The sequence below is a fragment of the Delphinapterus leucas genome, unplaced genomic scaffold (genome assembly GCF_059928025.1).
Source record: "Delphinapterus leucas isolate spDelLeu-1000000601 "Yukka" unplaced genomic scaffold, BTC_Dleu_Yukka2 spDelLeu_asBTCV2_sq31, whole genome shotgun sequence".
Lineage (NCBI taxonomy): Eukaryota > Metazoa > Chordata > Mammalia > Artiodactyla > Monodontidae > Delphinapterus > Delphinapterus leucas.
The window spans coordinates 14,371,216-14,399,112 of NW_028322240.1; the positions used below are offsets into that span (position 1 = coordinate 14,371,216).

The following is a 27,897-nucleotide window of genomic DNA, read 5'->3' on the forward strand; positions in this document are numbered from 1 at the left end:
TCATAATTTTTAAAAGATAAAAATACACCTTTTCCACTAATTTCCATGAATATTTGGTTCCTGTTTGTATTAATCTGCTTAGGCTGCCCTAACAAAATACCACAAACTGCCTTGCTTAAACAACAGACATTTATTTTCTCACAATTATGGAGGCTGAAAGTGCCAGATCAACATCCAGTAGAGGTGGTTCCTGGTAAGAGCTCTCTTCCCGGCTTGCAGATGGTCATCTTCTCACTATGTCCACATATGGACTTTCCTCAGTGTGTTCTTGAGGTGATTATAGGAATGGAGAGAGTTCTCAGGTGTCTCTTCTCATAAAGATACTAATCCTGTCAGTTCAGGACCTCACCATTATGACCTCATTTAACCTTAATTACTTCCTTAGAGATCCCATCTCTAAATATAGGCACACTGTGGGTGGGGGTGTAGGGTTTCAGCACAGAAATTTGGGGGGCCTCAAACATTCTGTCCACAACATTGTTTTATTCGATTCATTTTAAGTAACCTTCTTTGAGGACACTGTTGTGACCCTGAACAGTTTTGGTATGAATTTAAAATTTCTTTTAAAAACGTAAGTTGTGTAAGGGAAGAGGAATCATTTGTCTTATTCTCTGTTATATTCCTAGTGCCTAGCACAGAGCTTGTCACATTCTAGGGGTTCAGTAAATATTTACGGAATGAATAAATCAGTCAGTCAGCGAATGGAAATTCTCCTCTAAGCCTTCCTTAGTCAATGGAAAAGAACCAATCCCAGAACTTTCTGTAACACATTACCTGTTAAGAAAAGAAAACGGAATATATTAGTTTTCAAGGGCTGTTATAACAAAGTATCACAAACTAGGTGGCTTAAAACAACAGACATTTATTCTCTCACAGTTCTGGAGACTAGCACATTCAAATCAAGACTGATTCCTTCTGGAAGCTCTGAGGGAAAATCTGTTCAATGCCTCTTCCTAGCTACTGGTGGCTCTCAGCAATCCTTGGCATTTCTTGGCTTGTAAATGCATCCCTCCAATCTCTGCCTCCATCTTTATATCATCTTCTCTGTGTCCTCTCCTCTTCTTATGACACTAGTCATTGGATTTAAGGTTCACCCAAATCCAGTATGATTTCATCTCACTTGTTAAGTAATTACATCTCCAAAGACCGTATTTCCAAATAAGGTCACATTGTGAAGTTCTGAACACTACAAGGAATCTGATGGCAGATAGATTTCCATCATTAAGTAAATAAATAAATAACACTTCGTGCTATGCCTTATATAAACTGTCAAGGAACCAACTACTGAAATTAATATTTTATGTTATTTGACAATTATTATTGATGCCCTTCCATGAGAGATAAGAGAAGAGAGCAAGAGTCTATCAGATCCATTAGCAAATCAAAAGATAGCTTTCTGTGAATAGAAACTTACTGTATGTGAGTGGGATTCAGATATTGAATTTAGCAGGTAAAAACTTCAAAGGAGCTGTTAAGAATATGTTCAAAGAATTATAGAAAAGTATGATAATAAACAAATAGGAAATCAACAACTAGAAGTTATTAAAATTTGGAATTCTAGAGTTAAAAAGTACTACAATTAAAATGAAAATTTCACTGGACACCTCAAAAGTAGAATTGAGATGGCTGAAGGAAGAATCAGCAAGCCTGAAGATTAGATTGGATCAATAGAAATGATCTAATCCAAAGAATACAGATAAAAAGGACTGAAGAAAAATGGACAGAGCATCAGAGACTTACAGGATAATGGTAAGGGTCCCAACATGTGTTAATGGGAGTCCTCAAAGGAGAAGAGAAAGCCAATGGGTAGAAAAAAAGTACATGAAGAAATAATGGTTAAAACTTTTCCAAATATGATTTAAGAGAAAACAAAACATACGATCCAAATGTCAACAAATCCCAAGTAGGATAAAAATAAAGAGACCACACCTAAACTTATTACAGTCAGACTCCTGAAAACCAAAAACAAAGAGAAAACTGTGAAAGCTGCAAAAGAAAAATGACTCACTATGTATGGAAAAAACAAAAGTATAATTACTGGCTGACTTCTCAGAAACAAGAGCGTAGTGGAATGACATATTCAAGGTGTTGAAAGAAAAACAAGTCAACCATGAATTCTACATCCAATTAAACTAGCCTTCAAAGATGAAGGTGAAATAAAAATATTTGCAGATAAACAAAAATGAGAGAAGTTGTTGCTAGCATACCTGCCTTCCAAAAAATATTAAAGGAAATGATGCTTGACAATAACTTGGATCTGTGGGAAGGAAAGAAGAACGTGGGAAATAGTAAATGTGTGGGTAAATATAAAAGACTACATAATTTTTCTCTTATTTTCTTTGAAAACCACAAGTTTGTTTAAGGCAATAAATATATTACTCTATTATTTGGTTTATAATATAATAATAGCATAAAGGAAGGAGGAGGAAATGGAGTTCTACTGGTGAAATAGTGCAATATTTTATCAGAATCAAGTCAGTATAGGAAGACTGTAGAAGACTCTGATAGGTTAAAGATGAATATTGTAATCTAAAGAGGATGTACATTTGTGTGCACACATATACTCTCATACACACACACTAAACCTCATAAACTCATCTAAAAAAATCAACAGAGGAATTAAAATTGTAAGCTAAAAATATTTAACCAAAGGAAAGCAGTATAGGAGAAACCAAAGAACAAAAAGCACAGAGAAAACAAATTCCAGAACAACAGACACAATTCTAAGCATATCAATAATTACATTAAATTGTACTGGACTAAAAACTCCAGTTAATAGGCAGAACAATCAGATGGGATTAAAAAGCATATTCTGTTTACAGGAGAAATACTTTATATTTAAAATACAACACATCAAATGTAATAGGATGGGAAAAGGTATACCAAGCAAACAGTAACCATAAGAAAACTGGAGAGGCTATATTAGAATAGATTTTAATAACAAAAATATCGCTACAGACAGAGAGGGATATTTCATAATGACAAAAAGGTTAATTCATCAAAAAGTTACAACAATTACAAATATACTTGTACCTAACAAGAGAGCCCCAAAATATGTGAAGCAAAATTTGACAAAATCAAAGGAGAAATAGACCATTCAGTAACTATAGTTGATATTTCAATATTTCTCTCTCAATAATTGATAATACTAATAGATATGACAAGAAGCAAATCAGAAAGGATGCAGAATACTTGAATATTATTAAACAGCTAGAATGCTCTACCCAACAACAGTAGAATATACATTCTTCTCAAGTACACATGAAACATTCTATAGAATAGACCATATGCAAGGTGATAGAACAAGTCACAGTACATTTATAAGGACTGAAATCATACAAAGAACATTCTTTGACCACAGTAGAATTAAATTAGAAATAAAGAGCAGAAGGAAATCTGGAACATCTCCATAGAGTTGGAAATTAAACAGTACACTTCTAAATAAATCATAGGTCAAAGAAGAAATCACCAGAGACATTAGAAAATATCTTCTACTGAATGAACACAAAATCGTGCCATAGCAAAAGTAATGGAAAGCAGGTAAAGCGGTGCATAGAGAGAAACTTATAGCTTTAAATGCTTCTATTAGAAAAGAAATGATTTTAAATCAATAACTTAAAAAATCAACTAACTAAGCTTTCATCTTCAGAAATTAGAAAAAGAAGAGCAAATCAAACCCCAAGTAAGTAGAAGGAACAAAATAATAGTGCCCACAGCAGAAATTAAAAGAAAAAAACTAGCAGAACAATAGAGAAAAATCAGTGAAACTGATGGTTGGTTCTTTGAAAAGACCTATGGAATTGACAAAACTTTAGTAAAATGACCAAGAAAAAAGAGAAAAGATACAGGTTACCAAAATTAGGAATGAAAAGGAAACATCCTGAACTCTACAGAAATTTAAAAGATTATGAAGAAATATTATGAACAACCTTATGCCAACAATTTGACAACTTAGTTGAAATGGGCAAATTCATAGATAGAAATTATCAAATTGACTCGAGAAGAAATATAAAATCTGAATAGACCTATATCAAAGACATTAAATTATTTGACTTACTAAAAAATCTTACTACAAAGGAAAGTCCAGGCCCAGATGGCTTTACTGGTGAACTCTATCAACATTTAAGGAATTGATAATACCAATACAACACAAATCCTTTCAAAACTAGAAGCGAATGGAACACTTTCCAGCTCATTTTACCCTGATACCAAAGTTTCAAAGATATCACAAGAAAACTACAGACCAATATCCATCATGAATATAAATGCTAAAATTCTTAGAAGAATAGTAACTGTGTATAATACTGTATAAAAAAGATTATACATTATGACCAAGTAGGTGTATCCACTAAGGCAGGCCAGTTTAACATCTATCAATTAATGTAATACATGTAGTAGTAACAGACTAAAGCAGGGGTCAGCAATCCACAGCTCGGAGACCAAATCTGGCATGACTTTTGTTTTTTTTAATAAAGTTTGATTGGAAAACAATCATGCCCACTCATTTACACGTGCTCTATAATTGCTTCCATTCTACAATAACAGAGTTGATCGGTTGCAACAAAGATCATATAGCTCACAAAACCAAAAATATTTACTATATGGCCCTTTCTGGAAGATATTGCTGACCCCTAGACTAAAGGGGAATATGACAATCTCAAAATATGTAGAAAAAGCTTTCGATAAAATATCAATATTTACAATACATCAGAAATCAAATCATTTGCAACTGTGTAAATTTAAAATTTAGATGTGAATTTAAAAAAAGAAAAAGCATTTGATAAAATGCAACAAACATTCATGATAAAGCTCTCAACAAACTAGGAAAGAAGAGAAAGAAACATCATTAATTTGATAAAAGGCAGCTACATAAAACCTACAACTAACATCACGCTTAAAGATAAAAGACATTGCTTTCCCCCTGACACTAGGTACAAAGCAAAGATGTTCACTCTCACTACTTGTATTCCACACTAGACTGGAGCTTCTAGCCAGTGCAGTAAGGCAATGAATACAAAATCAATACATAACCAACTAGAAATGAAATTAAGAAAATAATTACATTCATAACAGCATCAAAAATTAAAGTATTTAGAATGAAGTTAACAAAAGAAGTGCAGAACTGTACACTGAATATTATACAACATTGTCAAGAAAAATTAAAGACTGAAATAAATGGACATATATCCCATGCCTGCAAACTGAAGACTCAATATTGCTTAGAAGTCCATTTTTCCGAAATTGATCTATAGATCCAGTGCAGGCTACCTAAATCAGCAGGCTTGTTTTTGGTGAAAATTGATAAGCTGATACTAAAATTTATATGAAAATCTAAAGGATCAAGACTAGCCAATATGATTTTGAAAAAGAGCTAAGTTTGAGAACTTATATGACATAATCCCCAAATTTACCATAAAGATATAGTAATCAAGACAATGTGGCATTAGCATAAAGACAGACATAGATCAGAGGAACCAAACAGAGTTCAGAAATAAAGTCATGCATATATTGTCAATTTTCAACAAAAGAAAGTAATTCAATGGGAAAAGGATAGTTTTTTCAACAAATGGTACTGGAACAACTGTAGAGTGTTAGGTAACGAACTAGTTCTTTCTTTGCATAAAAATTAACTTGAAATGGATCATAGTGCTAATAAGAACTAAAACTAAACTCTTCTAGAGAAAATCACGAGAGAAAAACCTTTAATCTTAGGTTAGGCAATGATTTGTTAAATATAATCAATGGCATGTTGACAAATTAGACTTCATCAAAGGTAAAAATGTTGCTCTTCAGAAGACACTACTAGGAATGAAAAAAAAAAAGAACAAAAAGACAAGCCACAGACTGAAAGAAAATATTTGCAAAACATATATCTAATAAAGAACTTATATCCAGAATATATTAAGAATCCTTAAAAATCAAAAATAAAATCAACAACACAATCTAAATAATAGGCAAAAGAAACTTTAACAGAACTAGGCGATAAAGATATATGAATAGCAACTAAGCACATGAAGAGATGCTCAACATTATTATTCACTGTGAATTATTATTCACTGTTTTAAAACACAATTATTTACTATTATATACTACTACTATAATATATTCTATATATACTATACAGAATGGATAAAAATTTTAAAGCCTTTTGACACCAAATATTGGAGAAGAGGTAGAGAAACTGGGACCCTCATATGTTGTAGGTGGAAATGTAAGATGATACATTTTGCAAAGCAGTTTGGCAGTTTTGTAAAATGTTATACATAAACTTACCACATAACCTAGTAAGTCTGCTCCTAGGTGCCTACCCAAGTGAGATGCAAACCTATGTCCCCACACATATTTATACATGAATGGGCATCATATTGATAGCAGCCAAAACCTAGAAATAATCCAAATGCTCATCAGCCAGTCAGTGGATAAACAAAATGAGTGGGAGACATCTTACAATAAAATATCCCTGAATAATTAGGTATTTCCATACTATGGAATACTACGCTGTAATAAAATAATTACTGATACATTAAACTTGGATGAACCTCAAAAACATTATGCTAAGTTAAAGAAGCCAGACATATAAGCCTACACATTATTTGATTCTATTTATATGAAATTTCTAGAAAAGGCAAAATTATAGAGACAGAAAGCATACAAGCGGTTGTTTGGGGTTGAAGGTGGGAGCATATATTGGCTGCAAATGGGAACAAGAGGACTTTTTGAGTTACCTTACCCCAACTTTTTTGAGTTTATGAAAATGTTCTGAAACTGGATTGTAGTGATGGTTACACAACTTTAAATATTTATTAAAACACATCAAATTGTACATTTAATTGTAAACATTATATATAAATCAAACCTCAGTAAAACAGTTTTTTGGTTTTTAAAAAGATTGCTTTCTGCTTAAAATATACTCCCCGTATACTATTTGCACTGCTACCACAGAGGACTGACACATCACGTGCTTTCAATTACTAATTCAGATTGGAATATGTATTAGTCTTGCACAAAATCAACACTAACATGATTTATTCCTCTGCCTCTTTCACTAGCCTTTGTTTTGTCAGTGGTTCTCAAAGTGTGGTTCAGGGACTGACTCAGAGTGTCTGCTAGGTTAACAGTACTTTCATAATAATTCTAAGACAATATTTCCCTTTTTTACTTCATACTCTCATGAGTGTACAGTGAAGCTTTCTAGAGCCTATATGGCATGAATTACAACAAACTGAATGCAGAAGCAGCCGTGAGAATCCAACTTTTTTTTTTCAACTAAGTCAGACAGTAGATTCACAATTCCACTCTTCTAATTTTGGGGAAAACATAGTTTTATCATAATAATGTGTTATGTTAATATGTAATGGGTTTATTATAGATACTTAAAATGAATTGATAACCATTAATGAATGAATTAAAATGAATTGATAACTATAACTAGTCCTCAGTTTTTATTTATAATATGGCAAATATTGACAGATAAAACCACATAAATAAAAGCTCTTTGGAATCTTCAATCATTTTTGTGGATATAAGGGGTTCCTGAGATAAAAATTTGAGAACCACTGCCCTTGACTACCTGCCAGTTGTAAGAACTCCTATTTGCCACATTTGACAACAGGGCATTAGAAAGAGAGTTGGGTCAGGTCTTCTTTGAGAGCTAACTTGTTCTGGTGGCAAAAAATTATCTGCTTCAAGATAAATCTATAGCTTTTAATCAGGACATCACTTAGAAATGTAACAAATGTTAATACAAGATTTCTTCTTTCTCTTGGTGATATTTAATGGAAACAAACACAATACAGTACTAGTAAAAGGAGAGGCATAAGCACGCGAAGGACTTGAAGCAATGCCTAGCATAAAAGTAAGCCCTTAATATAGGTAGTGATTATTACTATTTTATTATCACACTACAACCGTCTTTATTCATTCAACAGGTATTTACTGAATGTCTACTATACGCCAGGCTCTATGATTGGCATTGGAGATTTACAAAACACAGTCGGCCCTCAAGGAGTATAAGTAAAGTGGAGGAGGCAGCAGAAATAATGCCATAAAGAAATATGTAATTACAAATTGTGGTAAGAACTTTAAAAGAAGAGGTGATAGAGGTACGCGTCCATAAAGGAGATTTGACCTGATTTTCAGAGTCAGAGAACATGACTTTGAGGAAGTACTAGTTGAGGTGCAATTCGGAATAGGAGCAGGAGGTGTTAAGGAGACACAAGGGAGAAATACAAGTGAAGGCATATTCAAACGTCTTTGAAGTAGGAGAAAGAATGAGGAGAGGCAGTGTAGCTAAAGCTGGGGCTAGAGTGGTAAATAAGAGAACTACAGCCCAAGCCATTTGGGGCCTTACAGACCTTGCCAAGACTTTAAACCTTTACTGAGTGGCCTGAGAAGATTTTTTTTGGAGAGAGGGTGTGGGAGGACTAGATTTGTATTTTTCAAAGATTCTTGGCACCTGGAGCGTAGTGAGACAAAAGCGAAAAGCAGGGCGACTATTTACAGCAGTATCCAGGTGAAAGATCCAGGTGAAAGGTGAAGGATACTGCTGTAGCAGTATCCAGATGTAAGAGCAGAACAGAGTAATGGTGGGAGAAACCGAAAGAGGTGGATGAATTTGGGATGTATTTTGCAAGCAGGGCCCACAGGAGTGGTGATAAAGTTTAACTAGCACAGTAATGGCCAAGTCGAACACTCTTCCCAGCAAGATCAGCTAAGGGGGTTATTGAGAAGTTGCAAAATTTGCCTTCTTTTCCCTTGGCACAAATCCAAAGACCCCGGTGAGGGTCAGGACCCACGAGGTATTCTGGAATTGCAAACCGCGTGTACAAGGCAGGTATGTCCAGCTCTTGTGCAGAACCCACACGGCTTTATCTCCTGGAGGTCAGTGGCGTGGAACCGCTCTGTTTCCTGGGCAACGCCATTGTCGGGCACTCAGGACTGGGGAGAGGTAACTAAGGACAACGGACGTTAGAGAACACCGGAAGAGAGGGAGAGTCACAGGGGGAAAATGGGCAGCACGTGCCGCGGCCCCGGCCGTAGCCGGCGATTCGAGGCTCGGTACCAGGGGTGCGTGGAGGGCGGGAGGAGCCGGAGAACGTGCCTGTGATTGGCGGACCGCGGGGGGGGTGTACCAAGACACTTGTGGTTGGGCGAGGCCAAGACCAAGGGCTGCTTTTTGAACCGCGTAGGGTTCTGGGTAGCAAAGGCCTTGGAAGGGTCTTAACTGAAAGGGGGAGGGGAGAAGGTCGCCAACAAACGGCTGAGCTTACAATCCGGGCCGGGAGTAGGCCGGGGCGTCCCCCTCCCCCCATGGAGAGAGCCAGGCCTGAGCCGCCGCCTCAGCCGCGCCAACTGCCGCGGGCGACCCCGCCGCGCCCGCTGCGCCCCGCTCCGCCCCCGGTGGCTGTCGAGGGCGCCTCCTTTCGGGCAGCGGCCGCGGAGCCCTCTGCGTCGCCGCTCGCCGCGTGCGCGGCCGCCATTGTGACGGTAGCCTCGTCGTGCGGAGAGGCTCCGGCGTCGGGGGTACAGCCCGCGGCACGGCGGGTACTGCAGGTGAACCCGGAGCAGGTGTTACTGCTGCCGCCTGGGCCACCACTGCCTCAGGCCCGGGAGGACGGCGCAGCCGCCTCTCCCGCGCAGGCACGGCTGCTGCAGCTGAGGCCCGAGCTGCTACTACTGCCGCCGCCGGCGTCCGAGGGCTCCCCCTGCAGGCCTCAGTTGCACCCGGTGCAGCCCCTGCCGGTGCACGTTAAGGCAGAGAAGCAGGAGCTGGACCCCAGCTTGGATCCGTCAGTGGGACCTCGGAGGGCCGTCAAGGCGGGCCTTAAGGCCTCCACGGCGGCGAAGGCAGGAGGCCCCGGGCCGGCCTTCGACAGCCCCCGAGGGGACGAGAAGGGCAAGCTGGAGGAAGAGGAGGATGTCATGAGCTACACGGCGGCGAAAGGCGGGGAAGGCAAAAGCCTGGCGGCTATCAGAGAAGGAGTCATCAAAACGGAGGAGCCTGAGAGACTCCGCGAGGACTCCAGGCTCGGCACAGAGCCCGCGTCCAGTGGCCTGGTCCATGGCAGCAAGGATGTCATCCTGACCCAGCCGTCCATTGCCTTTGGGCCGCACCAGCAAGACCTCAGGATCCCTTTGACTCTTCATACCGTGCCCCCTGGAGCCCGGATCCAGTTTCAGGGACCTCCACCTTCAGAGCTGACAGGATTGACCAAGGTCCCCTTGACACCAGTGCCTATTAAAATGCAGTCCTTACTGGAACCTTCTGTAAAAATTGAAACCAAAGATGTCCCGCTCACCGTGCTTCCCTCAGATGCAGGTATTAGACGGCAGGGGAAACAATCTGGTTTTCAAACTTCGTCTGTTGCCCCGTAGCTGACATGTCAGCTGTTGAGAAGCATAAACTAGAAAAATAAAATCATGGGTTCAGGGCAAAGTCTGCAAAGGTATCACTTCTGACTTGTACATATACCAGTAAAATACGCTAACACGTTCAGGATTCCCAAACATTAAAAATAATTATTTTTTTTAAGGCCCAGTGAAGAATGAGATTTAGATGTGACTAATGTTTATACACAAAAATAGAAATATTTTTGCTAGATAACACGAAGCCCTCGGTTTATATGCTACAGATAATCAACATTTTAAAATATTGTATTATAGTAGCTCAGTATTTTTACATGTATCAAGAAACAAGAAAAAATAGTGTTTAATGAAAAAATAAACAGGAAAGTTTATACTGGATATAGAGGTGATTTATCTTCTTTAAAAATGAAGAGTAAACATTTTCTAGGAGAAAACAGTACGTAATTAATTGTAATGGTATTCTAAAAGCTAAGGACTTATAGAAATATAGAAAATGAAAACACTGTAGAATAAGTTGTTTTCAAAGAAATGACCACAGTTACAGTAGTAACAATTACAAGTAGATATTTTATTTCTATCCGTTATTTCCAAATATATAGCTAGAAAATTCTTATTTTAAGATGTAATTCAGACAGAATACTATGGCAGTAAATGTCAATGGAAAGTCATATTAATCTTCAGTTCATATCTTCATTGACTTTTATCTTTATTGTTTTCTTATTTTCTTTACTGATTCTTCCTCCCCACCCCACCCTCTTGCTTTTTTTTTTCTAAAATTTTATTAGAGTATAGTTGCTTTACAATGTTGTGTTAGTTTCTGCTGTACAACAAAGTGAATCAGCTATACGTATACATATATCCCCTCTTTTTCGGATTTCTTTCCTATTTAGGTCACCACAGAGCATTGAGTAGAGTTCCCTGAGCTATACAGTAGGTTCTCATCAGTTATCTATTTTACACATAGTAGTGTGTATATGTCAATCCCAATCTCCCAATTCATCCCACCCTCCCCTTCCCCCCCGTGGTACCCATATGTTTGTTCTCTCTACATCTGTGTCTCTATTTCTGCTTTGCAAATAAGTTCATCTGTATCCCATCCTCTTGCTTTTTATCGTCAGTAATTTTTAAACTTTGTTTTCATTTTCTAAAGGAGAGAAAGGGGAAGCTTTCTTTATAATACTTATTTCATCCTTTGTGCATTTTAAAATTTTATATATCAAGTAACCCTAAAATAAAGAGAAACAGTATATGAAGTGTATAGGCAGTGGTTTTTGATGAATTATGTAAGAGATGTGAATTTAAACAACTTCCTTTATTGTAATTTCAGCTGTCTCTGTGATTTTCAAAAAGTCACCTTTCTTATTTTCCTCTTATTTTTTCTCCTGGGACATGGAACTAGTGTTAGTGACCCACCTTGGCAGGTGCTTCACCTTCATAACAAAATATAAATAATATAATATATTAATATTATAAGTATTTTTGTTTGAATGGGCACTCCAGTGGCATGTAAATGAATTCCTTTAAACATTTAGGGTACACCCACCTAGCGCTGGGATTATAGTCATTAATAAGTCCTAATTCCTGTTCCCCAGTAATAGAATATTTTAATGGGAAATAAACTAAATGTTAATTATTGTTAGATATATTAATATAGCCCAAAGAAGTAGTAAGCCAGCAGTTTACTGTGTCTTCAACATTATTACTTCCACAGTATCTTCAACAATATTTTTCTTTTTGAGGAAGAGAAGAGTCTTTCTAAGCCACAGTTTAGAATGCAGAGTTCAGGGGTTATGAGGAATTCTGGAACACTGGCAGTTCCTTGGCTATATTGAAGTGTATATTTTCTCCAGATATTTAAAAAGTAAATATAGGTGGAAGTGCACTTCACTTTAAAATTGTGTGTGTGTGTGGCACATTAATTTAGTCTCTTAATTTTTGTCATGTAGGAATACCAGACACTCCCTTCAGTAAGGACAGAAATGGTCATGTGAAGCGACCCATGAATGCATTTATGGTTTGGGCAAGGATCCACCGGCCAGCACTAGCCAAAGCTAACCCAGCAGCCAACAATGCAGAAATCAGTGTCCAGCTCGGGTTAGAGTGGAACAAACTTAGTGAAGAACAAAAGAAACCCTATTATGATGAAGCACAAAAGATTAAAGAAAAGCACAGAGAGGAATTTCCTGGTAATCAAATGAAATGAACAAAGCCTCTTTCTAATTTCTTTAAATTTATTTAGGTAAAGAATAGGTTAGGTCGAGACTGAAAGACAAAAATGTAATTTTTTTCTAATCTGATATGTACAATAGAGAAAATACTGGCTAATATTACAGTAATGATTTAATTGATACTGGGCATAAGTTTCCTTAAACAGAACAAAGTAGAGGGATATCTGGTCTCATATTTGCCAACTAATGCAAACCTGGGGACAAACAGTTTTACTGTCGTTTTGATTAAATATATAAATATAAACGTAATGAAGGTAAAGCTCCAGAGTTCTAGGCTATAATTTTTCAAATATGCTAGAAAATGAAGTTCAGATCAGAGCAACAGAGAAAATATGCAGGGCATGCTGCAGGCATTAACACCATGCTTCATTTTAATATTATATGATTATCAGAATATAGTGCTGCCTTCTGATTGATAAATTTATCCTCATCATGATGTAGTTTGAAATAAATTCTGATTCTCTCCCCAGCAGTGAGGAAATGGATATTAAGCTTGGTAAAAGCACAGTGTATGGCCAACATATTGTGCATGGTGGGAAAAGAATAACTATTTTTCTAAAGTAGTAGGAGAAAGGTTCTAGGGGGGAATCATCAGAGCAGCGGTTACAGGGAACCAGTGATTCTCTTGGTTATACAGTGGCTACAACTGCCCTAACTCCACTTTTCTGAGTTTGGAAGGAAATTGGGTGGTTTGTGGACTTGGAGACTGCCAAGTAAGAGAGTGACTCTTTCTGAAGAAGGCATAAAAATAGTGACTGGTCATTAGTAACCACTTCATCGTAAGATATAGATAATTGTGTGTTATAGAAAGTGAGGAAACAGGAGGAGACAAATAGTATCTTACTGGGGCATTGTTTTATGGGTAGAGGAAAAGCTTTGGGATTCAATCTCAGTGCCTTTAATGTTGATTTTACTATAAATTCATTATGTGTCTTTGGATAAAAGACATTTGCCCTTTCTCTTCCTTTGAATTATGGGTTACAACATTGGCCACTAGTTAGGAGCCATATGGATGTATATGCTAAAATGCACAGAGATGGTATCATAGAGCTGGAAAAGATACTTTAGACAATGAAGACTTAGAAGTGTTTTGGACTTTTAATGTGTAAAGAACTATTTAAAGGCTAAATAGGATCTATATGTTCAAATTAAAAATAGTTTATCTTCTCTAGGTTGGATTTATCAGCCTCGTCCAGGGAAGCGAAAACGCTTCCCTCTAAGCGTTTCCAATGTACTTTCTGGTACCACACAGAATATCATCTCTACAAATTCAACAACAGTTTATCCTTATTGCTCACCTACCTACTCTGTGGTAATTCCCAGCCTACAGAACCCCATCACTCATTCAGTTGGTGAGTTGATTTTATTGTAGATTACAAATTTTTTAATGGCTGTGTGATGATTTTACCTCTTAACTTGAAATTTTGTTTCTGTTAGCTTAAGAGTTTAGAACAACAATGTTAAGAAGAAAATCAAAAATAGAGTGAAAACATTAAATCAGGGAAAGAAAGATTTCAGTAGACATCAAAACCCTTGGTTTGCTAGAGTAGCAAATATTCTGTGTCAGACCTTTTAAGCAAATCAGGATGAGTCCATAGATTATGCAGATAATGCAGGAAATGACTGAGGTAATTCAATAGGAAATAGGAATATGTTTTTACTATTAGCATAAAAGAATGCCTTGCTGATGGGGTATGAGGCATCCTGTCCTGGAATATAGTAATAGTGACTGATCTCTTAAGACCATTTTTTTTTTTTTGCTGCCCTAGAAAAGCAATGGAAGTTATCTTCTACCAGATATTTCGTTCATTACATTCTTTCCCTAAATTTCTCCTCTGTTATCAGTTCTTCACAACATTCCTGTCTTTTGCTTTTAAGAACCCAAAATTGAGAATCTAGTATCTTAAGAACTTGTTATAGGTCTATCCATCATTAGTTTGTTCTTCCAGAGCCTATTTTAGTCATCTCTTAGGCAGAGCTTTGTACGTTCACTACTTGCTATCACTTGTCCTGAAACTACTGTTCTTTCCAGTTTCTACCTCCTCATATCTATGTGATGAGAGGTTTAGATATCTTGAAAATTAACTTATTAGGATCTTAGGCATTTTCAGTTTTTTTCCTGTGTATCATTGTAGCAATGGATACCAACAAAACCACGTTCAGGGTATCTAGGCTCAAGGCAAAGAAAGCTGATCCTATCACCCTGTCCTCTCCCAGAACAGGCAGGCACTTTCACCCTTTGCTATTTGGTAGTATCTCTTTTAATCCTGTATTTCAATCTAGCCTTAATTGTGCTTTTTTTAAAAACTTACCTTGTGTTATCTGTTATTTATGATTTACACTTTTATCATCTGTTTCTTCTCTTTACCCCTTTTTCTAAGACCCCTCTTCCATGTCATTCTATCCACAGTTAAATGCTGTATGTTTTCTCTCCCCAGAAATATATTTATCAGTGTTCTTACTTGAGACAGTTGACAGTTTTATACAATATATTAATTTTATGCAATTCTGAGCAAAGATTTGGGGAGATAGAAAGTGGTAGAGCTCTCGCATCCATGATGTTTTATTTAAGTATGAGAAGCAGAATTATAGGAAGCATTTCAGAGCCATATACAAAGTAATCAAATCTAAGGAAAATGATCTTTTATTTGCTTTTTTCTTTTTAAATTTCTCTTATTTCTAGTAATATGTAGTGTCAGTAAAGAGTTAATTCTTGGATCTCAAATGATTAAAAAAATCATTATCTTTTAAGTATAAAATTTGGGAATTATTTTCCCAGATATATAAAGTTATATGTATAATAATTATGTTATATATATATATATATTTAATAGTTATATAATAGTTATGATGAGATTTATTGGCTACTCTGCTGCCCAATCATACAACTTTTAAAATATGTTCTTTTAGTTTGTACTCATCAGTGTGGCATTATATTACTTGGAGGAGTTGTTATCAGTTGCAAATTTGGTAATTTCACTATATATTTTATATTCTAAATCATTTATAAAACTGTTAAATAAGAACAAATTATAGCACAAATCCCTAAGAGAATCTACTTTTAATCACTTATTACCTACAGATACAAATTTTTACACCATCCCTTTTTTTGTTTCTTTCAGCTAATTTTATATTATATTCTAAACATAAAGTCATGGTAATTGTGTTTTTCAAACTTGTTTTGTTTATTCCCATGGAAGAAAGATATCAAGTTAGTGAGGAGTGAGGTATAATTTATCTCTTATCAGAAAAAATTTGCTCTCTTTTTTCCTAGCAACCTTTATACACTAATACATTGTATAGATTTCATCAGCTTTTTAAGTGTAGGAAATAGACTCACCAGGGCTTCCCTGGTGGCGCAGTGGTTGAGAGTCCGCCTGCCGGTGCAGGGGACGTGGGTTCGTGCCCCGGTCCGGGAAGATCCCGCATGCCGCGGGGCGGCTGGGCCCGTGAGCCATGGCCGCTGAGCCTGCGCGTCTGGAGCCTGTGCTCCGCAACGGGAGAGGCCGCAGCGGTGAGAGGCCCGCGTACGGCAAAAAAAAAAAAGAAGAAAATAGACTCACCAAACTATAGTTCTCAAGTTCACTACTTCCAATAACAAGTTCACTACTTCCAATAACTTGGAAAATGCTCTGGCATAGCATTTTTGGCAGAGAGACCATTTGTATTTACTTCATCTAATATTTTCTCAGCTCTAACTTTGAGTTTCTCTAAAGTTCTTCAGTGAATGCCACCTAAGATCTTGTGATATTTTGATCTTGTGAGCTTGTCTCCTGTTTCTAGTTTCTGAAAGTACTTACAGCCAGATAGTCCAGAATACTTTTTAGATACTTTCTTTTATCATATGTCTTTGATGCCAGTTATGCCAGCATTTTCATTTTACATTAAGTGATCAAATTTATTTTAAAGGATTCTGGAAGTTTGGTAGAAGCTATATTTATTTTAGCCTGGCTTTTAAATGTCAGTTTTATATATTTAGGAATTTTCTGGTGAGATTATTTCATTTTCTACATTTTATTTCTCAAACCTGACATGGGTTTTCCTTATTACATCCAAACTCAGTTGACATCTTTCATTCTTCTGAATTCATACATTTTCTCTAAATTTTTACTTTAAAAATGTTTACTACTATTTTAATTTTTTGGTAGTAAACATGTGATGTGATTTTGATTTACCCATCTGTTCTTATTTAACAGAAACAGAACAAAAAAAACCCTCCAACATTCTGATACTGTTATTATAATGCAAAAAAATCTGGTCTTGTCCCTGACTTAAGATCAGTTCTAGCAAAGTTTTATATCCATAAGAAACAAAGATATGGCTTGAAAATTCCTTGAAAAGTGATGTAGCTCATTATTGTAGGTTTTCTTATGAGGCAAGGAAGATGGAATCTTATGGTTCAAACTATAGTAAGTCTTCTTAGGTTCCTCATTACCATTTCTGTCCCCAAAGTCCCATCTTTCTTAGCAGTTGTCTAACTGTTCTTCCCAAGTCTCCATTTCCCATCTCTGTCTCTATGTCTCTGCTCTTACTCTATTTCTCTCTGTCCTCTCCTCCTCTCTCTGCCTCTGTTTCTCTCTCCTCAGCCATATGCTCGTCCTCCTGTTCTTCTTTCTACCCCTATACAACTTTTTCTTGTAGAGAAATTTGGTCTGTCCTCAGTTTATGCCATTCTCTACTCCTTCCTGTTTATCCGAGTCACACAACAAAAGCCTGGTTGCATCCTTCATCCATTCAACACAGGCAGTAGAGTCTTCCTCTTTAGGAGTGGGTGGGAGAGATTTGCCAGAATTGTTGAAAGTTATTAATAACTTTAAATTTTTTCTTTTGTTCTTATCATATTGTACTATAGATGTAAAATTCTGCTCTCTACCTCATGTAACAATTAGATAATGCTAGCTGCTTCAACACTCATCTAAACATAACGGTTTAAACAGAATCATGGTTTACTTTTTTACGCATGTAAAGTCCAAAATAAGTATTTCTGGCTTTCTTCCAAGGGATTCATGGACACAGTTTTCTTCTACCCTATGGCTCTTCCATCTTTGATATGTAGCATCCAAGTGTGCCTGACCTGCGGAAGGGAAAAGAGCATGGAGGATCATGCATGAGAGTTTTTTATGGGCCAGTTTCAGAAGTGGTGCATATCACTTCTTCTTACATTCCATTGGTTAGCCTGAGCCACAGGACCACTCCTAACTGCAAGGGAGGCTGAGAAATGTAACCTAGCTGTATGCTAGAAGGAGAGAAACCAGGTGACTGGCTGGTCTTTTCCATACTTTATCTACAGTGTGATACATTAGATCTCTGCCCGTTCCACAAGTCTTCCCTATTCACTGACAGTTTATCAGTGATGACTAGGTGTTGCAGACTTTAACCTCTTGTTTAGCAACAAGAATTTTGACATTTAGGACATCTTCATTATACTACCATATAACTCTCTATGCACCTGATTTATCTGATTTTTTACCTCAGGCCAAAATGGTGCTTGACACATGTTAGTTGCTTAGTGAATATTTGTTTAGTTAAATAAATGCATGATTTTATCACCTCATGCCTCACTGGTACCCCTTATTTTATAAAAATATCTTTGGTAGAAAAGAACATTTGTATCAGCTAAAGGATGAGTCCCTTCCTTCTTCAATAACTGAAATAATATCATTGTTCTCTATGGCTCCTATAATTTGTGTTTCCTTTGCCTAAAATGACCATACTTCTTTTCTGAGGACTAAGAGCCTCTTGTACTATACAGGGAAAAGAAATCTGCATCAGAGTAGATTTTAGGAGCATATGTCTTGAGTGCAGTGATAATTCAGTGAATAAAACTGAGAGATTTTACAGGTCAGCCTGGCTTCATAGTTGCATAGAGAAGGAGATTTTCCTTATACCAGATGAGTGGTAGAGGTTCTGTCAGCTATAGGTTTATTTGTTAGTTTGTTTTTTCTTTCATCTAGTCATACCTTTCTTAACTATTATTAACCAAGTTCTGTGCCAGGTAATGGGGATACAAACATGAATTAAACTGTCCCTGCTCTTGAGCTCCCAGTTTTGTGATTGTGGTAAGGGTGGCAGACCTGCAGATTTACACTATTTTGTGATGTTTGATAGATGTATAGGTTCTGAGGGAACCTGAAGAGGGAAGTTATGTTTGATTAATCAGGAAAGGCCTAAGGCCTGTGCCTCACAGATTGGAGGGCTAGTCCATGTAACCCTTAACTGAGAATCAGTACAGCTTCATCTACACCCTGCTCCTGTGTTGCCTCTACTTCACTGCGTCAGAGGCCAACTTGAAACAGATATACCCCTTAATTCCCTACCTCCAGGTTTAAGGGGGAGGAGGGGTAGTTATTTGACTTCTCTGGAGAGAAGGAAGGAGAGGAAGGTGTTACCTGGCCAAGGCTGAGAGAAGATTCACAATCCTTTTGGCCTCTGACAGAGACATTTCTAACCACAGGGTCTGTTCTTGGACTGCATCTTCTATATTAACAGAGACCTAACTGCATGGAAATAAACTAGATCATGAATCTATTGCTTTGGCTTCTCTCTGTATTTCTGTGGAAAAGTTGAGTTACATTTAGCCTAAGTGTGTCATTTGGATAACTCAGCAACTCGGTCAGCAGTCCTCTCTTCTTCAGGATCAAAAAGATCAAATACATGATTATTTCACTTGCCTCTAAAAATTCTGCTATGTCCAGCATGCCCTGCTGTGATAATATTCCTTTCTTATCTGTCACAAATTGCTGACCTATGGCAAGTCTTAGTCTCACTTGGGAATTTCCTTATGTATTCATATTGAATGCAATAAAGCAAAATAATTTTACTGATTGTTTCTTTAGTTTTTTCCAATTAAAAAATTAAATGTCAATTATAATTTAGTTTAATATAGAGAAGTATACAAAATAAAAGAAAAATGACCCATACCACTAGGATGAAACCTCTATTAATATGTAAAATAAAATTGATATATTTAGAGAATAGAAAGTTCAAATAGTACCAATAGGTATAAAATGAAAGTCTGGCATCCCACGGCCCTGTCCCCTCTTCCAGATGACCACCTTTTAAAAGTAACCACTATCAGTAGTTTCATATTATTTCTTTTAGAAACATTTTTATATATGTGCCAGCATTTGTGTGTATTTGTCTTTCACTCAATCACTCAATCATTTTATTCATTTATTTATTCATCCAAAAAATATTTTTCAAGGGCCTATTTCTGTGCCAGGCAGAATTTTGAGGCCTGGGGATACAGTAGTGAGCAAAACAGAAAAGGTCTCTCCTCTTATGGCACTTAGAATCTAGGTGGGAAAGAGAGACAAGAATGTAAAATAAATGAACAAGATGGCTTCAGTTTGTTCAAGATGGTAAAATAGAGTGGTGATGTTCTTAGGTAAGGTGGTTAGTGAAGGCTTCTGGTTGTATAGTTTATTAAGTTCTGCTGAAAAAAGAAAAATATGGAGTGACTCAGTTCATGCCTGACCCATGCTATTTTTATTTCCAAAGATGAAGCTCCACCTGCCATCCAGCTGCCCACACCTGCAGTCCAGCGCCCAAGCCCCATCACAGTTTTCCAGCCAAGCATCTCCAGTACTGCCCACGTGGCTGTCCAGGCTCCAAGTTTGCCCCTTTGTCCACCACTCCTACCCCAGTGCTTTGCTGGGCCCTCCGAAACGGACACTCATCAGCTGTACTCTGGAGCCAGTCGCTCTGTGAAGAGACCCGCTCCTGTCTTTCTGGAGAGCACCAGCAGGATTCCAACCAGTGCACGTACTGCCCACGCCAGATTTGCAGCCTCTACCATCCAGCCTCCCAAGGAGTATCCCAGCATTTCCACTTGTCCCAGAAGTGCTCCAATCCCCCAAGCTCCTCCTATTCCACACTCACATATCTTCCAGCCCCCTCCCCTTGGCCATGCAGCCACATTATTTGGGACGCCACCACGATTCGCTTTTCATCACCCTTACTTCCTACCTGGACCTCACTACTTCCCATCAAGGTAAATGAACAATTTATTTCCTTTCACCTAAAACTACTTATAGCTAATGAATTTTTACCTCTGAAGGCCTCTCTTATTTACTGAAAAAGGAACTTCCTCATTACTGCTTGGGATCTATATAATTTAGATTAGTGGCTAAATAGGGACCAAGCAGTTAATATAAATACATGGAGGGGCCAGATGAGGACTGGGGAAGCCAAGGAGAGTGCATGCGCCATCTTATGAGGCAGCTGCTACTCAGTTCCAGCCTACCGTTGCCACATGAGAATACAGGCGCCAGTGTTGTCAGATCTGATTTTTCTCTTGAAAAAATAATCAGTTATACGTGACCTTAATTTAAGATCATTTAGTCAAACCCCCTGATTGTATAGAGGTGTGGTTCTGAAACTTTCATATATATATATAAACCACACGTGATCTTGTTAAAATGAAGACTCTGAGTCAGCAGGTCTGGGGTACAGTAGTTTCCTATACTGAGTTATAGTAAGCCTAATATTCTGCATGTCTAACAAGCTCCCAAGTGATGTCAATTCTGCTGATTGTGGACCACACTTTGAGTAGCAGGGATATAGAGAGCACTTGATCTAAGAGGTTAAATGACTTGTCTGAAGTTATATACCCTCTCAGTGCCCTTTTTAACAAACCAAAACGTTTATTATGTAAATTACCAGTAAAGGAATTTATTTTCACAGGGAAGTATCTAGGGAAAACAAATTTGTAACTTTTCATTTTGGAGTGATAGAATTTAACTTCTTTGCAAACATTCTAGTAGAGTGGCATTAACCTCTACTTTTCAGTTGCTGTTAAGTGTGTAGACAGAGATGGTTTCTGTTGAGAATGGAGTGTTACGTGTTTAACACAATCTTTTATGGTTACTTACTTAGAAAGTAAAACTACTCCCCACTTGGGTACCAAGGCCTCAAAGAACTTTTGAGGTATATATTATGTTGCTTCAATTCATAATGGGATTCCTTGCTTTCAAGTCCTTAGCCCAGAACTGGAAGAAAGTGGAACTAGGGGATCAGATCAGGAGAAAGGGAGATTTTGCTATTTGTTGTTTGTTTTGTTTTTCCCAATAGGCTCTTCTTTAATAGCTTTCAGAAGTCTTTTAGTTCAAGAAATCAAACTTCAAGAGACTCCTAAGGACAGGGGTTGATAATCTCTTCTCATTGCTATTTCCTAGGATCTGAGATGTTGCAGGAATTTTAGAGAATTTTACAGTGTTTTTTTTAGTTATAAGAAGAGTGCTAGGACATAGGTGGAATTTAATAAGTGAGTAGGTTTGAGAAGATCAGCCTTAGTTAGAACCTCGAGGTCCACAAACTAAAACTGCGGAAATTTTATCTTTGTTACATAATTAATTTTGTAATACAGGAAAGACTTAGACAGTATTTACTCACATTAAAGGAGAAAAAGAGGCATCTAGAACAGGTTGTGTACCATAATCTCACTCTAGTTGTTATTGTTTTTAGCATTTTGAGAACTTGGCATTTTTATCTATAATTCTCACAACAATCCTTTGTTTTAGGCATAGTAATCCCTTTACTTTTTCAGATAAAGAAACTGATCAGCTGTTAAATAGCTTTGTTAAGGTCACACAACTAGTAAATGGCAGAGCCAGTAGTCAAACTTAGATTTGCTGTCCGATTTTGAATTCCATGTTTGTTTTTTTCACTGTATCAGTAAGGCTTCTCAATATAATGGCTTCTCTTATTGGTAGCTGTTAGTTGCTAGCAGAGAATCACATGGAAAATACATACTGTATTTTTGAATGGAAAAATCATGTAGTCAAGTAGACTTTTGGGCAGGAAATGTTTCCTTATATAATAAATAGATAAAATCATAGGAAATTTATGTTCCTTACTCATGACAAGACTTATGGGATTTAGCTGTTAATGTACAAATCATCTGATAGTTTAAAGAACATTTTGAAAAGAAACTCTGAAAAGTATGTCCTTAGAAGACAGAAACTATACCTTTATCTTTACTACCATTATTGCTAATTAATAATAATGCTATTGGGCTTCCCTGGTGGCGCAGTGGTTGAGAGTCCACCTGCTGATGCAGGAGACACGGGTTCGTGCCCCGGTCCGGGAGGATCCCACATGCCGCGGAGCGGCTGGGCCCGTGAGCCATGGCCGCTGAGCCTGCGTGTCTGGAGCCTGTGCTCCGCAACGGGAGAGGCCACAACAGTGAGAGGCCCGCGTACCGCAAAAAAAAAAAAAAAAAATGCTATTAAAGGAACCAAATGAAGTGAGTTGGTAGTTTTTTACTGAATTTTATTTCATGCAAGAATGTCAAACAAGTATGTCAGCTTTAAACATTAAGTTGCTCCTAACTTCTACCTGTATGTGTGTGATGATAATTTTCCCAAGGATATGGATGATCTTATTTATGCTTATTTAAATAGTATATTTCAGTAAAATCCAGCCTGGCTAAATAACAAAATTAATTGATTTCCTCTCAATTTTTCTATTGTCTCTTCTCCCAACTAATAATAGTCTTCTATAAAGAATATTTCCTCCCTAATTTAATCCATTTACGTGTGGAATTATTCAACCATTTCAATACCGTAATTGTAATGACTTTTGATATATATATTAAATATATACCAAATATACATATTTGATTTTTTTTTCATATTTGATATTTTGCCCTGTGTATATAGAGTAAAAATCAAGGAGTTTAGGCAGTTTAATCAAGGAGTCACTTTATGAAACAGATGGACAATTAGAAATGCTGATCCCTAGCTGTGAGGGCTAATATCCTCCTACCTTCAAATATTAACTATCTTCATACTGTGCTTATTGAGACACTCTCTTTCTGTACTACATTAATTTCTTAGTTATTCTTTTCACCCCCCACCTTTTCTTCTTTTTATTTTTTTTAATTTATTTATTTATTTATTTATTTTTGGCTGTGTTGGGTCTTCGTTTCCGTGCAAGGGCTTTCTCTAGTTGCAGCAAGCAGGGGCCACTCTTCATCGCTGTGCGTGGGCCTCTCACTGTCGCGGCCTCTCCTGTTGTGGAGCACAAGCTCCAGACGCGCAGGCTCAGTAGTTGTGGCTCATGGGCCTAGTTGCTCCGCGGCATGTGGGATCTTCCCTGACCAGGGCTCGAACCTGTGTCCCCTGCATTGGCAGGCACACTCAGCTACTGCACCACCAGGGAAGCCCCACCTTTTCTTCTATACCTCCGCCTTCTTGTAGTATTTATACTTTCATATGCACAAGAGATATCTAGGATCTTCATTCTGTTGGCCATTGAGTAAATAAATGTGTTCAAAAAGTGTATTGCAGGGACTTCCCTGGTGGCACAGTGGTTAAGAATCTGCCTGCCAAGGCAGGGGACACGGGTTTGAGGCCAGGTCCAGGAAAATCCCACATGCCATGGAGCAACTAAGCCAGTGCGCCACAACTACTGAGCCTGCGCTCTTAGCCCGCGAGCCACAACTACTGAGCCCACATGCCACAACTACTGGAGCCTGTGCCCCTAGAGCCTGTGCTCCGCAACAAGAGGAGCCACTGCAATGAGAAGCCCGCACACCGCAATGAAGAGTAGCCCCCGCTCGCCGCAACTAGAGAAAGCCCACACGCAGCAACAAAGACCCAATGCAGCCAAAAATATAAACAAATAAATTAATTAATTTTTAAAAAGTGTATTGCAGTTAGGGATATAGAAAAGATACGAATGATAAATGGGAATTTATTAGCTTGAAATGTATAAAAAAATATAATCAGACATAGCTATATCTATGTATCTATTAGGGAAGGTAAGTCCAAAGAATTCTAAATTTGTGGGATTATATAGCATCTTAACTGTAAAATTTTAGACAAACAGATCTAAAGTTAAAAGCAATTATCCTTAACCTTTGTTTGGTTTGTAGACCTATTTAAGAATTTAATTGAAGTTTTGGACCTATTTTCTGTAATAATGCACATCTACATACATATACAATATTTTGCCTAATCCTTATTGGAGGATAGAATTTATAGTCCCAAAACATGATAGATTTAGCTAATATGGAATACCTTCTGCTGTAACTATCTATAACTGTTGAATTTATATATGAACAATTTAATACCTAGCTGAAATCACAAGAAAGGAAAATAAATCCCCCTTCGTCAAAATGACAAACGAGCTGAAAACTAGTACAGTGGTCTTGGGGGTAGTTTGCAGATTCATATAGTCTCAGCATTTATAAACTTGGGTTTTAATGCCTACATAAGGAGAGGATATGAGGTCATGACTCTGCTCAAGGTGGGGAGCTGAAACTAAAACCTCTTCATAAAGCTAAGACCTTAGAGGACTTCCCTGGTGGCGCAGTGGTTAAGAATCCGCCTGGCAATGCAGGGGACACGGGTTTGACCTCTGGTCTGGGAAGATCCCACATGCTGCAGAGCAACTAAGCCCGTGCACCATAACTACTGAGCCTGCGTTCTAGAGCCCACAAGCCACAACTACTGAGCCCACACACCACATCTACTGAAGCCTGTGTGCCTAGAGCCCGTGCTCCATAACAAGAGAAGCCACCACAATGAGAAGCCCATGCACTGCAATGAAGAGTAGCCCCCGCTCGCTGCAACTAGAGAAAGCCCACACACAGCAGTGAAGACCCAATGCAGCCTAAATAAATAAATAAATAACTTTTAAAAAAAGCTAAGACCCTAGAAAGGCCTGTCAACCTTGATAAAGTAATAGAAGATTTTTATCATTGACCCAGAGAAAGCACAAAGGAAACTTGTTTTTATTCAGGGCTATATATGGAAAAAAGTCTTCTGTTAGAAATCAAAACCCTAGATTATACTGCACACTGGTTGAGAATCTGAAATCAACCTATCCACTTGATAAACTGAGAAGTTAGGGATTTCCCTGGAGGTCCAGTGGTAAAGAATCCACCTTACAATGCAGGGGACGTGGGTTCAATCCCTGGTCAGGGAACTAAGATCCCACATGCTGTGGGGCAACTAAGCCCACGTGCCACAACTACTGAGCTCACATGCCTCAACTAGAGAGCCCATGTGCCACAAAGTACAGAGCCCACGTGCTCTGAAACCTGCGTGCCAAAGCTACAGAGCCCACGTGCCCTGGAGCCTGTGCACTACAACTAGAAAAGAGGAAAAACCCACACGCCACAACTAGAGAGATGCCTGCGCGCCACAACGAAAGATCCCTCATGCCTCAACAAAGATCCCACGTGCCACAACTAAGACCTGATGCAGCCCCCCCATAAAATAAATATTAAAAAATAATAAAAAATAAACTGATAAATGAACATAGAAATTAGTTCTTGGATGACTTACCTGGGACAACTATTCTAGAGGAACACTTCCACCATTCAAGCCACTTGGAATTTCCAAAGGGAGAAAATTGTCATTAAAGGTGAACTTTAGAAAATTATGGAACACGAGCAAAGTATTCATTAAGAACAAGAGTCAGTAGATGGTACAAATAGGAGAATTAACGCCCCAAGAATTTGAAATAACTGAAAATCAGGGAGAGACTAAAAATGAATATTTTAAATGTTTAAAGAGGACTTCTGTACCAGCCAAGATGCAATATAAGGAACTGTATCTACCCTCATCTGAAATGATGAAAAACAGACAAAATATATGAAGATACGGTTTTCAAGACACTATTTACCAGGCAATGCATATGAAGATCCCTGAGAGACAGAAAATAAATGAGGTAAGCCTTGCAATCTAACCAGCTTACTGACCTGGAAACCGTGGCACAAGCAGATCCTTGCAGACTCCCTGAGTTGAGGAGATGGAGCTGAGAGACCAGTGAAACCAAGTCAGTTAGAATTCTCAGGATAGAGTACTGGAGAGAAGAAAGCTACACAGTGCAAGAACTCTGGATCTCTGCATAGGTTCCATCTTGAGTATTCAGCTGAATACTGATCAGTGTATGCCTGTGAGGAAAATTACCCAAGGCTAGTGGAAAAACTACCTGAAAAATCAGAGACAACAGTTCCCAGCAATCACACCAGGCTGGAAATAGTTCCTCTTCTCACCAAACAGATTGGAAAACCTTGATGGGGTATTAAATACTTAGAGAGTCTTGTTTCAGCTAGGCCTAGACTAAAAATTTCTAATCAATTTTTATCTAAAAAATTTTATCTAAAAATTCTTAAGATCTGAAATGATCAAACTGTTTTCAAGTAATTAACTGCATCCAAAACAAAGCTCAAGGATATTAATAGAAATAGTATGATTAAAAAGATAAGTGAGAGGGAGTTTCATTTCTGAGGTGGCAGCATGAGGAGCTCTGTGAAGCTGCTCCCAAGCAAACAAGCATAACTCGTGAAAACTATTTTAAAAAACTAACCGCTTAAATTCTCTGGGCAGTGTCCTAAGGGCATACAGCAAATGAAGAAACATTTATTCAAGAAAACATCCTAAAACTTGGTGAGAACAGCAAGAGTCTATGACCCTTGAGCCATGACAAATACCATCCCTCACTCCCACCCTCAGTTCATCTGGATGGAATGCCAACTCTGGGTGGGTATGGCCAAGAAGGTAGCTTTCACTCCCCTCAGCTCCTAATCAAGGGATACAATATCTTACACAGAATGGTAGCATTTCTCATCCTCTCCAGCTCTTGAGTTAAAGAAACTAAGTTGATGGTGAGTGTGAGCAAGAGGTTGGGGGTTCCTTTTCTTCGCTCAGCCCCTACTAACAGGATAGCCACTCAACTCTAAGGATGACAGGCAGAGAATACTGCAACCCTGAACACGCTTGACCCAGGTCACTCGTAGAAGAGATGTTCTATGCTGGCAGAGGCAAGCCAAGAAGACCAGAGATTTTGCCATAAGAACAGAGAGCTCAGAAGCTTTCCCCCAAAGGAATTTGACTTTATCTGAAACAGTGTGGGGAAGTTCAACCCTAAGGACACTCTTGAAAACAATGAGATTTTGGTGATAAACAAATAAAAAGAGACTCCTCTTAATTGAGACCAAGCAGCTACTGTATGCCAGCTAGTACACCAAAGAGAACTAAGGAAAGAAACAGCTAAGAAGAGCCCTCCTGCAGTCAGAACAAACCTCAAAGACTCCTCAAAATTTACCCCGTCTGAATTTAATTGGATCAGACTGTGGAACAATCTCTGCCCCAAGGCATTTCGAGAACAGAGCAATCAACCAGCAATTAGTGGAATCTTAACAGCTGTATGTGATAACAAATGAGTCAGAGAGCTTAACACAAAAATCAGGGAAAGAGATAGTCAAAGAGAGTCCTGCTAAAACCAATATCATCCTAGGGTGACTGTATTCATGTCCACGTCTGTGCCCTCTGAGGAGTGACACTCAAGG

At 38.0% G+C, this 27,897-nt stretch overlaps 1 protein-coding gene across 2 annotated transcripts in view; it reads left to right on the top strand.

Moving 5' to 3' along the window:
• The first annotated feature begins 406 nt into the window (after nt 1-406).
• Nucleotides 407-27,897, top strand: part of LOC149743986 (transcription factor SOX-30-like) — a 42,536-nt gene continuing 15,045 nt past the window's right edge. Inside the window, exons 1-4 of one of the 2 annotated variants that reach the window (XM_089905919.1) lie at nt 407-10,318; nt 12,312-12,551; nt 13,766-13,945; nt 20,094-20,586. In XM_089905919.1, the coding sequence (XP_089762045.1) occupies nt 9,310-10,318; nt 12,312-12,551; nt 13,766-13,945; nt 20,094-20,586 (1,922 nt within the window). In that variant the 5' untranslated portion in view covers nt 407-9,309. The remainder of the gene's footprint in view (nt 10,319-12,311; nt 12,552-13,765; nt 13,946-20,093; nt 20,587-27,897) is intronic. The other variant, XM_089905920.1, reaches the window with a different exon arrangement.